The sequence below is a fragment of the Ochotona curzoniae genome, unplaced genomic scaffold (genome assembly GCF_017591425.1).
Source record: "Ochotona curzoniae isolate NIBS_2020 unplaced genomic scaffold, NIBS_Ocur_1.0 contig_1014, whole genome shotgun sequence".
Taxonomy (NCBI): Eukaryota; Metazoa; Chordata; class Mammalia; order Lagomorpha; family Ochotonidae; genus Ochotona; species Ochotona curzoniae.
The window spans coordinates 52,787,250-52,803,197 of record NW_024464920.1 but is presented as its reverse complement, the minus strand read 5'-3'; the positions used below and the strand labels follow the sequence as shown (position 1 = coordinate 52,803,197).

The window sequence follows — 15,948 nt, the reverse complement described above, 5'->3', positions numbered from 1 at the left end:
GGCACGGGGCGCCTGGCAAAGGGGCTGAGGTCTCCTGCTCCGGCTGACCTTGCCCTGTAGCCGCGTCTTCCCAGTTCCACCGCAGCTCTGGGGGACTCACAGCCATCCGGTGGCCATCCGCCTCGCCCTGGCAGCTGGGCAGCCACTAAGCCCTCTTCCCTCTGCTGAGCTTGTCTCTGTGCTGCTCAGTCTCTCGGCCTTAACGGCACGGGAAGCAGAGCCCGGGCAGCCAGTGCCCATTGGGCGACACGGGCCTGGCCATGCCCAGTGGCCTTTCCCTTGTCCCCCCACCATCGCCTAGCCAGGTCTATGGATCACAGCAATGCCGCCTGGGCCTGTAGTGACAGGACCTGGGCCTGGGGCCAGCTCAGCAGTCCTGAGTCCCTTGTCCAGCGTGGGCAGCCAGTGAGAGCAGCAAGGGCCCCCAGCAGCAGCCTGCAATCACTGGGTCATCCCAGCAGGCCTCAGCTGCTGGCCTCAGCTGGACTTCCCAGTCACAGCCCGCTGTGTGAGCAGGGGTACTGCATGTGGCCAGGGCCCTTGGCACCCCGCAGCCGTCCCCCCAGGGAAGCCCATGGAACACACTTCGCCAAACAGGAGCTTCCAAAACTAGAATTTATTGGTTTCTGAGGCGCAGACACGGCTCGGATGGGATTCACCTGCTGGGATTGAGGGTTGACACAGGCCACACCTGATCAGGGGCCCAGTGGGTGCTGGCTCAGGGCGGCCCCATGGGGGCTCCGGAAGCAGGCCCAGCCCCTTCTGCCTGCACAGGCTGGGCCGGAGAGGTAGCCTCGGCCGCCCGGGGCCACCCCGGCCTCAAGCGGCCTTTGGGCTGCATACTCGCCCACAGGAATGCAAGCCCAAGAACGAGGCTGTCCCCCAGGTTAAAGCTTGGCCCTGGCACCTGCTTCGGCTGAGTTTACAGTTACCTGAGTGAACATTCAGACATTTAAAAGCCACATTGCAGTGTGCGGATCTCCCACTTGCGCCAGCCCAGGCCCAGAGCCCCCAAGGCACAGTGAGGCGGGCCCAGCCGCGAGCCCCCTCGGGGGCTCACTGGGTCCTGATGCTGGGCGGGGCCCTGCGGGGCCTGGGGAGGGGGCGCCAGGAACTCTGAGCTCACTCAGGCAAATCATCCTTTATTTGGGCTGTCCTGGCCCGGACCCCCATGGGGGGTGGCACGGACCTCGGGTCGGGCCCTTACTGACTGGGCCGGGCGGAGGTGGCCCTCTGGAGGCAGTGCTGGGCAGCGGGCAGCGACAGGACCAGGCTCATGGTGCGGCGGCCCATCCAGAACAGGCCGTAACCCAGCAAGCCGAAAAAGGCCGCCTTCACGGCCAGCCGGGACACTCTGCCGGAGATGGACGGCGGGGGGATGCTGGGGAGGGAGGGGTGATCTGGACTGGCACCTCCCTCGGGGGCTCCCCGCCAGCTTGGCGCCTCCCAATCCACCCCGGCCCAGCCTCCGAGGCAGCAAGAGGGCGGGACCCTGGGCGCTCACCTCATGATCTCCTGGATGTTGAGATCTGCACGCCAATTCTTCTCAATGCCGGGCACATGGCCCATGCCCACGACACCCACCACCACAGAGGGAACACACTTCCTGGGCTCAGCTGTGGGGGATGGAAGGACGGTCAGCATGGGGCCGGGGGCCGGGGCCGGGCATGCGGGAAGCCCCGCCAGCGCGGTCACCCTCGGAGATGCGTGGCAGCTCGAGGCGCCGGGCAGCCTGCCGCAGCGTGTGGGTCAAGTAGATGTCACGCTCTGCCACGATGGTGCGGTGCAGGTCTGGGAACTCGCCAGTCATCTCTGCCATCATCTGCTCCAGCAGGTCCTTCTGCTTGCAGCGTTCCACGTCATCCTTGCTAGGGTCAGAGGACGCCACTGAGCCAGCGGGGCCGGCCGTGCATGGCCCATCCCCTCGGGCCCCTGGCTGCCCGCCCAGGCCATACCTGACTGGATCTGACAGGAAGCACAGGCCCCAGGCCAGCTTGACCTTCTGCCAGAAGGACAGCGCTGCGATGGCTCTCTGGAAGGTGACCGGGATGGGCCGGTCGCCCAGGTGGAACTTACAGAAGGGCACCCTGCTGGCCTGGAGCAGAGGCTGGGGTCAGCGCCATGGGGAGCCCTGGGCCCCCCAAGGCCGCGCCCTATGCCCACCTCCTTAAAGGCTTCCCTGAACTCGCCGCCGGGGGCCACGCCCAGCTGCTCGGTAATGTGGGCCGACACCTTCAGCAGCAGCATCTGCATGAGGCCGGACATGAGTCCGTTCTGTGGGGGGACACACATCAGTGCTGGCCTCCTGCCGCCAGGAACGACAGCGACCCCACCAGAGCTCACACAGCACCTTCTGCACGGGGTGCCCTGACGGACGCCAGCCCTTTCAGGGCCCCGAGTCCAACCCCCGTGGTTCCCGGACACTGCCCGCCCCCGCCCTGTACACACCTGCCGCACAGCCTGCTGCAGCTTCTGCAGGCTGACCTCCTTGGCCTCGCGCAGCAGCGTCCGCTCGTCCATCTTGAGCATGGACACTCGGTACTGGCACAGCTCCACGACCACCACGTCCGGCTGCACCTCCCGGATGGTCTGCAGGGGCCATGGCGCGCCGCGCGTCAGCATGCCACCAGGACCAGCCGACCCCCCCGGGGGCTCTGTGACAGCCCACCCGCTCACCTTCACCACATCCCTCTTGCTGTCGTCACTGAAGTGGGCGGTGCCCACCACGTACACCAGGCTCCCGTCCTCAGCCACCAGCTGGGTCACGGTGCGTGGCAGGTTGGGTCGCTGACGCCGCCTCTTCAGTTTCATCTCCAGGAGCAGGTTGAAGGCTTCCATGTCAGCTGTGAGGACGGCAAAGGCCGCTGGGAGGGGTAGCCCTGCCTGGGCAACTTGCAGTGGGTACAACTTGGGCTATAGAGTGGCTGGCATGGTGGGCACATGCTGCCAAGTAAGACGGGCCTGCTGGACCGGCTGCCTGGGAGGTGCCCCTCAGTTTCACTCTAGCCAGGCTCTGACTTAGGGTAGCGCCCAAGCAGACAGCCAGTACCCACCTTCAGGTGGCTGAGGGGCCCGAGGCTGTAGTAGGGGTGGCTTCTGCTTGCCTCGCCCAGCCCCGCTAGGCTAGGGCCCTGGCCTCACAGGGCCCGTCCCATCTCCACCCACGTATGCAGGCTGGGGGGACGTACACAGACTCTGGGGGTCTCCGGCGAGCACCCTGGGCACCGACTCCGGAGGCCCTGACGTCACGACAGGTTCCATGTCAGCCTGAGGGTGGAGAGAAAGTTGCAGCAGGGCCTTGAGGCCCCGAGCGCCCGAGGGGTGCTCCCAGCCGTCCTCACCTCCTGGGGAGGCCGCTCCTCATCTCCTTGCATGGCTGGACGGTGTCTTGTTCCGGTAAGGTTGCCTGAGGAGACAGCGCCCACCTCCTGACCCGCTGGGCCACCCCACGGCACAGGCTGTGGAGGCACAGTGTGCTCCTGGACACAGGGGGCTGGACAGCCCGGCCCCCGCATGCCCTCCATGAGATGAGTGTGTGGGGTCAGAGCAGGGGCAACCTGCACCCTGGGAACCAAGGTGCAACAGGTCTGGACGGGCCACAGGGCAGAAGCTGCTCCAAGGAGACCCCTTCCAGCCGCCGCAGCCCCGTGCAGGGCGAGCATGAGCCGGGCCGAGCCCGTGGCCTTCTCCAGCACTGGCCGCACGCCTTTTCCCTCCCCGTGGCTCTTTCTGGAAGCACTCAGCACTAGAGCGAGGCCTTTCTGAGGACCAGGGGTGGTCTGAGCCTCCTGACCAGACGGGAGTCAGAATCGCCAAGGCTGGCAGGGCACAGCTCAGCTGCCCCCGCTGAGTCGCCCCTGGGTGAGGGAAGGGGTCGGAGGGGGCGAGGCTCTGGTCCTGCAGACGTGTGCTGCAGCCTGCCCTTGACGCGTGTGGAAAAAGCAGGAAGGTGATACCGTCTGTATACATGGTGGTCACATGGCACTCGCCGGCTCCTCCAACCCACGACCACGTGACCTCCACACTTGCTCCTCACCTGCCCCCAGGAAGGAGCTCTCAGCGACTCGGAGGGGCGCAGGACCCGTGGCTGGGGCACCTCGGGGTGAGTCAGTGCCCCGGCGTGGCATCTGAGACACACAGGCATGCCCAGAACTGACCCACATGAGCATGGGCGGTCCCAGGGACTGGCCCAGGGCAGCCAAGCCTCAGCTGACCATGCTGCCCTGCAGCTCACGTCCTCCCTGGCCTCCTGTGACCAAGGCCAGCACCTGTGGCGGCCGGTCCTTGGGGGCCAGACCCAGTGTAGGCTCACACCTGCCGGGCCAGCCAGCCGGGGCCCGCCCCCTAGTGGTGCAGTCAGCCCAGCCACAGGGCTTGGCAGCCCCGGAACACGCCCAGCAGGCGGGCAGGAGACGCCCCGGAAGCAAAGAGTTCCCATTCAGGAGCTGAGGCAACACGGAAGCAACAGCAAAGCCTGCAGGTGGAGCGAATGGGAGGAGGCCACGTGTGCCCTGCCGCTTCCCTGCCGTCCACTGCGGCCTGCCTGGGACGCACCGTCCCCGTGGGGCCCTGGTGCCCGGTGCCAGGTGTGGGCAGCCTGCAGGGGCTCAGGATGGATAGACACAAGGGTCAGGAAGTCAGGAGACAGCTCAGGAGCAAACACGGAGCCCCACGACAGTCTGGCCCCACCAAGGTGGTAGCTCCGGGGGGCTCCCTGACTTTCCACGTCCATGCCCTTACTGTCACCCCCAACTGTGGCGGGGACCCACCTCCTACCAGGCCTTCCCATCAACTAGACCCTGGCTGGAGCCACGTGCTCCTGCTCGGCTGCTGGCACAGCCCCAGGAGCCACGCAGACAGCAGCCCCATGGGGGGCTATGGCCAGACAGCACAAGTTGTGCCTGGCTGGGACCCCTTGCCTGAGCCCCACGGCCTCGGGGAGGGTCTGGCCAGTGCCTGACCCCCAGCAGCTGGCAGTGGGGACAACTGTCCCCAGCTAGGCAGAAAGGGCCTCCTGCTGGGGGCTGGGAACATCCTGCCCCTCCCCCGGGTTAGAATGGAAATACTGGCTTTTCCACAGCTGCACCCTCAGGAGAGTGCGTCCCTCGGTGTGGACAGCTGGCATCGGACCATGCAGGAGTGGGTGCCAGCTGCTGGCTGCCCCCCAGGCTGTGTGCTGCGGGGGGCTGGGATGGGCGCTAGCCCCTCCCCACACCTGTTACCAGCTGGGCCCTGCAGGCTCTCCTCCTGCGCCCCCCCAGCTCGGCAAAAAGGCTGCACAAAGTTTTGGTAGCAAAGGGAGCCTGTGGACCCGCTTTCCCAGGAAGTTGGCCAGCGCGCCCAAGTTTGAAATGAGGCTGGGGTGTGGAGCCCCGGATGGCAGCCACTCCTGAGCCCACCCACACCCCGACTGGCGCCTGCCCGACCCCGGCCCAGCGCGGACCAGCTAGGGGCACACCCGGGCACCCCTCCTGCAGCAGCGCGGCCCCCTCGCCCAAGGTGCCACAGGGCCCCCCTGCTGACACGCGCCCGGGCCGGGACCCCTGGACGCTCCCACGCCGGGGGCCGCAGCGGCCCGCACCCCCGGCCCCGCGCGCTCACCGGGCGCCCCGCACCCCCAGCCCGGAGCCCCCGGCCCCGCGCGCTCACCGGGCACCCCGCACCCCCGGCCCGGAGCCCCCGGCCCCGCGCACTCACCGGGCACCCCGCACCCCCGGCCCCGCGCGCTCACCGGGCGCCCCGCACTCACCCGGCCTCAAGCGGCCCCGCGGACCGGGGCGCCGGACGGGCCGGACGGGCCGGGGCGAGGCCGCGCGGCATGTCGGGAAGTGCGCCCGCCGGCGTCCCCGGGTCCTAGAGCGCGGCGGCGGCACGGCAGGCGGCACGGGTTCGAGCCCCGCCCGGCCCTGGGACCGCGCGCTCCGGGACTGTGGGGCCGGTGGTGCGGCATCCAGTGATACCCTCAACCCAATGGGTTCTTGGGGGAGGAAGGGGACGCCTTGCTGGGGTCCCTGGAGGGCGTGCAGGGGGAAGGTCCCTGCCAACTGTGCTCCGTGCTTCAGAGTAGCCGTTAGGCTGCAGTCACCCACGATGTCAGGCCCTGAAGCCCCGAGGACTGGCCATTCACCTCTGCCCAGCCTGAGGGCCCCTATGGCCACTGTGTCCTGCCCAGGCCTGGCTGAGGGTGGCTGCACCGGGCATCTTTGGCTGGGCTGCAAGAATTTCCCCCAAATAGGGCCCAGCGAGTTAGCCTAGTGGCTAAAATGTCCGTGCCTTGCACATGCCAGGATCCCATTTGGGCACCAGTTGGTGTCCCAGCGGCCCCTGCTTCCCATCCAGCTTTCTGCTTGTGGTCTGGGACCCTACACCTGCATGGCAGACCCGGAAGAAGCTCCTGGCTCCTACCTTTGGATCAGTGCAGCTTGGTCGCTGCTGCCACTTGGAGGGTGAATCATCCGACAGAAGATCTTCCTCTCTGTCTCTACTCCTCTCTGTATATCTGACTTTCCAATAAAATTAAAATAAATCTAAAAAAAATTGCCCCAAGCAGGCCCAAGTGGAAGGTGGCCAGGTCCATGGGGTCACGGAGGTTCCGAGAGGAGAAGCCACGCCATGGCCAGTAGGGGCGAGTCCCAGGGTGGCCCAGGCCAACTTCTTGCCAAAGCACCTTCTGTCCAGGCTGCTGTCCCGCTGGGCCAAGGACCACGGGCCAGGTAATAGGGTAGCTCCCCGCACCTGCAGGTTACTGGGCACCTCCTCCTCTCCCACAGCCTTCCGAGATGCTGCCCGCAGCAGTCCTGTCCCATCAAGGACGGTGACAGGGCGCCCTGGACCCTGGGCCTCAGCCCTACCCGTGCACGGGTGCAGGTGAGTCAGCTGCCCTCCACGGGGGCCTGGCAGCAAGCACAGACGTGGGCGCAGGGTGAGGGCCAGCAGAAGAAAGCTGCTCGCTACACGTGGTGGTCCTGGCCCTGGCTAACACCACCCTGAGGCGTCCCTTGGGCTCCTGTGCTGCCCTTGGCCACTGGGCCTGGCCCATCTGTGTCCAGTGATGGCCTGGCTGCCCAGGGTGCCTGAGGCAGTGCTGAGTGCCGGCAGGAGGGCAGGCTGGGACCTGTGTCCTGCAGTTTTCGCTCTGACACCACCGCAGGGGCCTTGCTGTCCTGGCCAAGCCCTGACCAGGACTCAGGCCCACCTCCTGCGGTGACTCTCACACCCTGGGCCCCCACCTACCGGCCCTTGTCACCCCAAGGTGGCCCAGCCCCACCAAGGCTTATCCAGGTGGCCATTCCTGAACTGCTGACCCTGCCTTACCCCTTCCTTCCAGGGGAGACCCAGAAAATGTTGCCTCTCCCCACTCCCATCATGTGAGGACTCTGCTGCCTCCCGGGGGTCCCTCTTCCAGGCACCTGTGAGGGACACTCCTCTGCCAACCCTTAGCCCCTGGCCTCAGCTGCAGCAGAGATGACACCTCACTCCCACTCCTGGCAACCAAGATTGCCCGGGGGGGGGGGTCTGTGCAGGGACCTCTGTGCTCTGCACGCCAGCAAACACCCTGTGCTACAAGCCCTGGGCCTGTGAACCCTCCAGGCCGCATGGGGAGCCTCTAGATCCCCTTGCCCCCCACTTCCAGGCAGCGAACCCCGACAGTTCCTAGTCCCAAGAGTCTGAGCGATGTCTCCACGGAGCCTGTGCCCTGAGCTGACCCGCCCCTGGAGGGACAGCACCTGTTGCGCCGCCCTGTGGCGACATGAGGAATGACAGCTGCCTGTGGCACAGGGACCCTGGCGGTCACCTTGTGGTCCTGGGGATGAGAGGACAGGAGGGGACGGGCGCGCAGTTATCAGAATAGGATTTATTGATACACTCAGTGCTACCTAATACTGCGTCACATGGCCATGTGGCTGAGGTAATCGGGGCAGGGCCAGCTGCCAGCAGGGCTCCCACAGGGAGGTGGGCTGGCTGGGGTCCCCGGGGACATGGTTATTGCATTGGACTTCCTCATGTGCACTCCGGCCCCCTATGCCTTCTGTCCACAGCTGCAAATACGCATTGCCCACTCACTACCATGCTCAGGCTGGCTCACACACCTGCTCACGCCTGCTCACACTTGCATTCACGCACACATACCTGTACCCACCTGCCTGTCTTCTACCTGTTCACAGGGCCCCCCTGCTTCGCGTCACACCCACCCAGGTCTCCTGATGATAAATATGCTCATTAGTTACAGTAACATAGTAAAATAAAGTGTGTCAGGCTACAGGGAGAAAGTGCACATTGAATGGTCCCAGGGTGGCGCTTGGCTCTGCCACCAGGTATCCGATTCCTGCAGGGAGGAGCTGAGGGGGACCCTGGGACAGATCCTAGGTCAGGGCGGCGGAGCTGGGGCCCGGCAGCCTCCTGCCACCATCCAGGTCCAGGACAAAGTCAGCTACAAAAATAAACTCTTGGTCCCACTTCAGCACCGACAGCCAAGAGCCCCTGGCACGGGTCGCGGCCGGCAGGGCCCTCAGAACTCCACCGTGCTCACCACTGTCCTGGGCTCGTCAAAGGTGGCGATGAGCAGCTGCTGTGGCGGCGGGAGGGTGATGAGGTCGCTCATGTCTGGGGGTGCGCGGGGTGCCCCTTCCTCCTCCTCCCGGGCCTCGTACAGCGTGCTGATGTGCAGCAGCGGGTGGGTGGCGTTGCGGCTCAGCATGGTGAGGGTGTCGGTCTTGCTCAGGCCGGCGGGTGACAGAGAGGCCGCAGCGGGGGCGGTGGGGGGCGAGCAGACGTGGAAGGGGTCCCCGGGGGGCTCCGCAGGGAACGGCAGCTCCTGCTCGGGGAGTGGGGCATCTGTAGGTGGAGAGCACAGGTCAGCCAAGACCCTCCAGCCGGTCACCCTGCCCACGGGGTCACAATCTTCCTCTTTCCGGCTCTCAGGGTTCCACCCACGTCAACCGCCCTGCCCACCTGTCCCAGCACCACCACCGCCGCCCCGCCCCGGGCGCACCCCAGGCTCCCCACCTTTGGTGGGCGCGGTGGCCAGGCCCAGCCCCCGCTCCTCGGCCTGCGACAGGAAGCCGCCTTCCTGGCTGCGGGAGGCGGGCAGAGCGGCGGGCGGAGGCTCGGCCTTGGGTTTCTTGGGGCCCAGGATGTAGGGGTGCACGTCCAGGGAGAAGTGGCGCGCGTGCTTCTTGTCGGGCGCAGGCGGCGCCTCACCCCCGGCCCCACCGCCGCCCTTGTAGTGGTGAGTGGCCCGGGCGCCGGCGTCCAAGAGCGGGGCGATGAGCGTGTCCGTGGTCTTCCTGCGCACCGGCTTGGGCTTCTCGGCCTTGGTACCGTCCACGCGCGCCACGGCCGGCGGCTCCCGGAAGGGCTGCGGCAGCGGGTTCCCGGTCGGGATCCACTTCATCTTGCGGCGCGGCCGCTTGACCACGGGCGGCTCGGCCGAGCCGTCGGCGTCGGCGGGGTCGGCGCTGGGGTCGGTGGTCTGCACGGCCGCGTCGCGCACGGTGGGCGTGGCGTCGTGGTTGGACTGGGCCAGCGCGGCCAGCAGCTGGCGCACCACGTGGTCGTACATGAGGTCGCTCTCGTTGGTGATGAAGTCCAGGCGGTTGAGCGACTTGATGTGGTCGCGGTTCTCGTCGCAGAACATGGCCAGGATGTTGATGTCGCAGAACTGTGAGCGGCGCCACTGGCGACGCGTCTTGATGCCCACTTTGTGCAGCTTGTCGAAGATGAAGTTGCTCTTGCGGAAGATGAAGAGGTGCACCAGGTTGACGAGGATGACCAGGTTCATGAAGCACAGCAGCACGATGTCCACGCCCGCGATGATGCGCTGCAGCTGCACCGAGGGCAGTTTGCAGCTCACGTGCACGGCGGGCGCGGCGCCCAGCGCGCAGGTGAAGGCGTTCTGCTTCTGCGTGGCGTAGTAGGTGCACAGGTAGGAGATGGGCAGCGCGCTCAGCAGCAGGATCAGCACGTGCCGCGCCAGGTACAGCTTGGCCAGGAAGTTGCTGCGGCCGCGGCGCTCCAGGTACTTCTCGAACAGGTTCTGCTCCGGGCTCTTCTCCTTCTCCGCATTCTCGATAATCTCGCGCTTCTCGCGCTCGGTGATGCCCGGCCCCTTGGACTGGATCTGCTTCTCGATTTTGGGAGCCCGGCCCTCGGCTGCCCGGTGGTAGCAGTTGTCGATCTCCTGCAGCAGGAAGTTGAGCTCCGAGGTGAGTCGCGTGGAGGCTAAAAACTCCCAGCCCAGCGCCGGCACGTACATGACGGCAGCAAAGGCCAGGAGCGCGTAGGGCAAGAACTTGTGCTCAAACAGCGAGGGCCACAGGCTGGCGTCCACGCCGGGCAGGGCGTCCCGCAGCTCCGTCCAGCAGTAGCCGCGGGCGTACAGCGCCTGGTCGCGGGTGAAGTTGTGTGGGGTGTAGCAGTAAATGGGCTCCTCTGGGGACAAAGAGGAGACAAGGGCTGGGGGAAGGGCACGGGCCAGGCTCGCCATCTGCCCAACTCCTCCGCCTGGGCCCCGAGCTGACCACAGCGTGCCTGGGTGAAGGGCATGGGCCAGGGTCAGCCCCTCAGCTGGCCCTGGGCTCCGCCTGCAGCACAGCTGTATCCAGGCCTGGTGTCCTGGATAAGCAAAGGGGACATGCAGGGAGGTTTCCTGGGCAGTCTGCCATGGCCCCCACTTGCTGAGAGCCCAGGCTCACCCACAGTGGCCTGCAGGCAGAGGGACACTCAGAATCCTGGCGCATGGTTCCTGATGGACTCTTGGCAGAGCTGCTGCCTCCTGGAAGTTGTCCGAGCTGAGAAGCTGGCATGTGTCCTGGGGGAGCCTGGCTGGGGACCTGGGGGTGGCTGGGACCACCAGCTAGAGCCCTGGCAGGCAGTTTGCCGTCCTAGGCCTGATGGGGTCATCGGTCGTGAGTCCATGGGCAGCAGTACACCTGGGAGGCCTCCAGTGGCCCTATCCCAAGACAGGGCTTCCTTAGGGAGCTGGCACCTGGTGCCCACCGGTATTGCTCTGAGGCCGGCCCTTTCCATGTGGGGTGAAGTGGGGAGTGCTGGACCCTCCCCACTACGGCAGTGGGCCTGGTGTGGCAGGTGGGCACAGGTGTACATGCAGGTGGCACTCACGGCCAGCCCCCACAGGGTGGAATGCAGGCTGACTGCCCTGCTCTGCCTGTCCGGGGATGGCTGTGTCCCCCGGGAAGGACATGTCCCCGTGCCCCAGCAGCCCTGTGGTACTGGAGTTACAGTCTGAGCGGGATAATGAAGCGTGGGGGTAGCAAGGTTTGGAGGGATATTCCCTGAGGGGTGTCTCGAGCCACAGCCTCGACACCCACAGTGGAATGCTGAGGGAGATGACATGGAGGTGGGGACACAGTCCCAGGCCAAGGAGCCCGTGGTCACTAGGAGGCCCTTTTGAGCCACCTGATTAGTGAAACTTTGCTGCTGGGACCACACGAGAGCCAGCCACTCTACACCCAAGTCAGCACACGCTCACGCTTGCCTGCAGGCCGATGTGCACTGTGGCGCCTGGTCCTGCCTGGACAAGTGTCCAGCCCTGGCCACTGATAACCTAGTGTCGAGGCTTGTGACGGTAGAGCCCGAGCCGAGAATCCCCCGGCAGAGGAGCAAGCCCATGCCCCTTGGAGGGGGCACAGTGCCCTTCATCAGCCCAGGTCCAGGAAGGCGCCCACTCCGCGTCTGCCTCCCGCCTGGCTCTTCCTCCGCTCGGGTCACTCTCACAGCGGGCTCCAGCCAGCCTCCCCACCCTCTTCCGGCTGCACAGAGCTCCCGTTCCCGCCCACGCAGGGGCGGGGAGGGCAGGCGCTGCTCCCAGGGCGGCGAGAGGGCCGTCTCCCTCCTGCGGGAACCCGCAGGGCCTCCTCATTGCGGTTGCTGGCCCTCACCTGGCCACTTGGCCAGTCCGTGACGCCTCGCTGTGGACACCTGCGGAGCCGCGCGCGCGCCCTCTCACCTGCGAAGTTCTTGGTGAAGACCAGGGTGACCAGCAGGATGGGCACGAGCACGGTCCCCATGGTGACCACGCGGTCGAACGGCAGCTCTAGCTTCAGCGGCAGCAGCAGCGCGGCCAGCGCGCCCGCCTTGTCGTCCTGCGTGCCCGGCAGGATCAGCTCCCGCAGCTTCTCGCCCGCCAACAGCGCGGTCGCCATGTCCGCCGACTGCTCCAGGAGGTGGTGCATGGGGTGCGCGGGGCGCGGCCCGCGAGCGGCGGGGACCGAGCGGCGGCGGGGGGCGCGGGCGGCGGCGGCGGCGGGGGGCGGCGGCGCGGGGTGCGGGGTGCGGGGTGCGGGGCGGCCGCCTCCGCTGCTGCCCCGGCCCCGCACCGGGCGTCCCTGGAGGCGGGGGCGCGGCCGCTCGGCCCGGGGGGGCTGTTTACCTGCGGCGGCTCCGCGGCGTGGCTCCGCCCCCTCCCGCCACGCAGATGCGGCGCGGGCGATGACTTCGCAAAAAATAAATAAATAAGAAAATAATAAAAATGAGCCGAGCGAAGTGAACGCACGAAGAGCGGCTGCGCTTCTCGCAGGCAATCCGCTCTAGCGCGGCCTGCGGGGCGCGTCCCTGGCGTGCGGGGGTCGTCTCCCCCGAGGCCCTCACGGCCCCTGGGTGTGGCCAGCACGGGCTGGGGGCCCCGCTCGCCCAGCTCTGCCGCAGCTACACCCCCGCATCCCTCGGGCGCGCCTCCTCCCGTAGCCGCCGCCCGGCCCGCTCAGCTCCCGACCCTTGGGCCGCAGTGCGACCGTGCGACGTTGGGCGCGGGGACGAGGACGCGCGGCCCAGCTCTGTGCACCCTCCTGCCCAGGCCTCCGCCTCATCCAGTGTCCCCTTGCATGGCTCAGCACCCACGTAAAGCTGGCGCCCCCTGGAAGACCCCCACCCCACAGGTGACCTGGACGAGGCCACTTTTAGGTCGCAGCGTGATAGTCCCCTCGTGGGGCCGTCCCTAGCTCCGGGAGCAGTCACCTTTGTTGCTGTGTGTTTACATGCCCCTTGGAATAGGGGTGCCCTGTCCTCGTCTCCTCCTGCTTGGTCTGCATGCATTCTACAAGGAAACTGATTCGGAATGGTACCACTTACCTCACCCCTTTTACATCCTGCCTCAGGCTACTCTCCCCAACATAAGCCAGCCCACACTGAGGCCACGGGGTGAGGGCCCAGCTCAACTTCCAGTTCCAGCCTCCTGCCCGAGCCAACCCGGGGAGGCAGGTGACAGCTCAAGCACTTGGCTTCCTGGCCCTCCGCTGGGAGACCAGGATGGCACTCCTGGCCAGGCCCAGCCCACCTGGGCTGTAGTGGGCACTTGGAGAGACCAAGAGTGGAAGCGAAACAGAATGAAACACATGCTGGCATTTCGTGTTCACAGAAGTGGTCTTACGGGTTTCCAGGTCTTTTCGGGACGCACTTTGGCTTCTGTGGCAGCTAGCACTGTGTGGGCCCAGGGTGGCCATGAGCTTGGAACTGCCACCCTCACTTGGCAGCCTCCACCCTGGTGGCCCCGTGTGTCCTCGGGCACCGGAGGTGGGCCAGACCTGTGCAAGACCCCCACGTGGGAGAGGGTGCCACAGTCCCTCAGCTCCCCAAGACCACCATGCTGTGATGCTGGCGCCAGGTCTGAGCAACACATCGCAGTGTCCCACTGGTAGGCAGCCCTTGGATCCTGACCTCAGAACCAGCAGGTGGACCACAGGTGCCAGGCAGTTCTGAGGCTGCGACCTTGCAAGCTCCCCCTCCTACAGTTCCTGTGCAGGAGACCAGGGAGCAGGCTGGAGTGGAGTCGGGCACCCTAGGGTCTGGGCCCCTGCTGCCAGCTGCTCCAGTGCCCAGGACACTCTGCTGTAGGTTCAGCCCCAGGCACAGAGTCTGTGCCTTCAGGGCCTCTTCCTGGGGTGCTGTGAGCATGGCCCAGGAGCTGCCCTCATTCAGGTCTGGAGGTCCCCAGCAGCTCATGCCAGGCCATGCAATGCTGGGCACCCAGCAGTCTGTGGAGCTGGCACGCAGCTGCTGCCAAGGCAGAGCCACAGGGAAGGCATCAATGTGGGCACCATGGAACTGTCCCTCTTTGGCCACCTGTTCCCTTTTCTCCATCCTCTCGTCCTCTGCTAGATCAACTGCAACTTCAGGGCCTGGCAGTGAGGAAGAGATGGTGGGGGGGGCACTGAAGTGAGGGTAAGGCCAGGACTGGACATCTTGGGGAAGCTTCTGGAAGGCCTGAGACTGACGTGGCTGCCGACAGGCACACTGCCCCAGGGAGCCTCCACAGCATAGTGTTTCTGAGGTCTGGGCAGCTGCCGAGGCGGAGGGAACTTCCTGTTTCCTTAAGCACGCTCTGGGCTCCACCAGGCATGACCAGCACATGTGTGCCAGCGAGGACACCCGCTCAGGGCCAGGCACAAGAATAACACACAGGGGCCCAGCGTGGTGGCGCAGTGGTTAAGGTCCTCGCCTTGCACGCCTGGGATCCCATATGGGCACCGGTTCTAATCCCGGCAGCCCCGCTTCCCTTCCAGCTCCCTGCCTGTGGCCCGGGAAGGCAGTCAAGGACGGCCCAAAGCTTTGGGACCCTGCACCCGCGTGGGAGACCCGGAAGAGGCTCCTGGCTTCGGATCGGCATAGAATCGGCCGTTGCGGCTCACTTGGGGAGTGAATCATCGGATGGAAGATCTTCCTCTCTGTATATCCACCTTTCCAATAAAAAAATAATAAAAATAAATCTTTAAAAAAAAATAATAACACACAGGGCACCTCGTGTAAAACAGGTTGCCCCTGCTGGGGTGGGGGCAGCCACTGCTGGAAAAGAGCCAGCCAGAAGTCCCCAGCAGGGGCGGGGGGTGACCTGGCAGGGCCAGTGCAGTCTGAGGCAGAGGCAGGCGTGGACAAGCCTGCCGCAGCTGTCTGTGCAGTATGCACATGCACTGTACACAGCAGTCACTCACAGCCATCCTGACCAAAGCTCTTGTCCTGGCTGATCCAGGTGGGTGCCAGTGGGCACCATGGCCTCTGGGCATCATGGAAGAACAGGGCCCCATGCAGGCCAGGAAGCACTGGGCCTTGCAGCACCACTTGTGGTAGCCACACTCTTGCCAGCTGTCCAGTGATTTGGGCCCAGCCCTTCCTGATGCACCAGGGCATGGCAGGAGTGCCCAGGCCAGCTCCTCACGTACACTGGGCAGGACAGCTTTTCACATACAGCTGGGCTCGCATGCGTTCCTCGGCTGGCAACCCTGGCTGCTGTCCTGGGGGACAGGGCACTTTCACGGGGGTGCTGCCTGCAGGACCTCGCTTCCTTCTCACTCATGCTCCTTGGAGGTTGGCCCGAGGCACCCTCAAGCTTTCTCCTCCTGGAAGTGAGTCTGGGAGAGGGTGCACCCCAGCTCTCTAAGGAACCTGACTGGCCACTGCACAGTGGGATAACGGGCAGCACTGAGCTGCAGCCCTTTGCCCAGTCTCCCTCAGCCCAGCAGTGGCACTGCCTCCTATCCGATCCAGCCCCAAGATGAGGGGGACTTGTCCCCAGGCCTCCTCCGCTGTGTGACCTGTGGCTGATGTTGCTGTAGCACTGGAGCTGCTCGGCCCAAGGACGGGACATTTGCTGCCCTGGGGCATGGCATCCTGAGAAGCCCCACTCCCCCTCAGAGCTCAGGACTCTGTCCACATGGGCATGGATGGGTCTGCTCTGGGACCTGGTGAGCAACACAGGACAGGGAGGACAGTGGAGTTGTCTCCAGAGCAGTGGTCAGCAAGGGTCAGAGGCCACGACACAGCACACTCCCCGTCTCAGGTGAAGGGTAGCTGGATCCTGGAGGGTTTATTCTAGCAGAGGAGGGGGTGGCAGTGACTGTCCAGTGGCAGGAGCAGGCTCGAATGAGTCAGTGGTGGGCAGATCTGGGCCCTGCAAAGGGCCAGGACCTCAGTGAAGTCCAGGGTCCCCGTGTCAGG

General features: G+C 65.8%; 2 protein-coding genes across 3 annotated transcripts; both read right to left on the bottom strand.

Moving 5' to 3' along the window:
- Positions 1 to 601: 601 nt before the first annotated feature.
- TRABD (TraB domain containing) lies at positions 602 to 5,796 on the bottom strand. Of its 2 annotated transcripts, none has more exons than XM_040987610.1 (10): positions 5,750 to 5,796; positions 3,342 to 3,406; positions 3,189 to 3,267; positions 2,677 to 2,843; positions 2,449 to 2,589; positions 2,164 to 2,274; positions 1,956 to 2,095; positions 1,696 to 1,868; positions 1,505 to 1,616; positions 602 to 1,381 (listed from the first exon to the last, which is right to left on the bottom strand). In XM_040987610.1, the coding sequence occupies exons 2-10, from the start codon at positions 3,372 to 3,374 to the stop codon at positions 1,204 to 1,206; spliced, it is 1,134 nt and encodes a 377-aa protein (XP_040843544.1). In that variant the 5' UTR covers positions 3,375 to 3,406; positions 5,750 to 5,796; the 3' UTR covers positions 602 to 1,203. The 2 variants fall into 2 exon arrangements, with proteins under 2 accessions (XP_040843544.1, XP_040843550.1); XM_040987616.1 differs by having other exon boundaries at positions 2,164 to 2,247.
- Positions 5,797 to 7,884: 2,088 nt separating this feature from the next.
- PANX2 (pannexin 2) lies at positions 7,885 to 12,194 on the bottom strand. The gene is made up of 3 exons (XM_040991667.1): positions 11,969 to 12,194; positions 9,007 to 10,431; positions 7,885 to 8,835 (listed from the first exon to the last, which is right to left on the bottom strand). Exons 1-3 carry the CDS (start codon positions 12,192 to 12,194, stop codon positions 8,510 to 8,512), a joined length of 1,977 nt encoding a protein of 658 aa, XP_040847601.1. The 3' UTR covers positions 7,885 to 8,509.
- Positions 12,195 to 15,948: the final 3,754 nt, after the last annotated feature.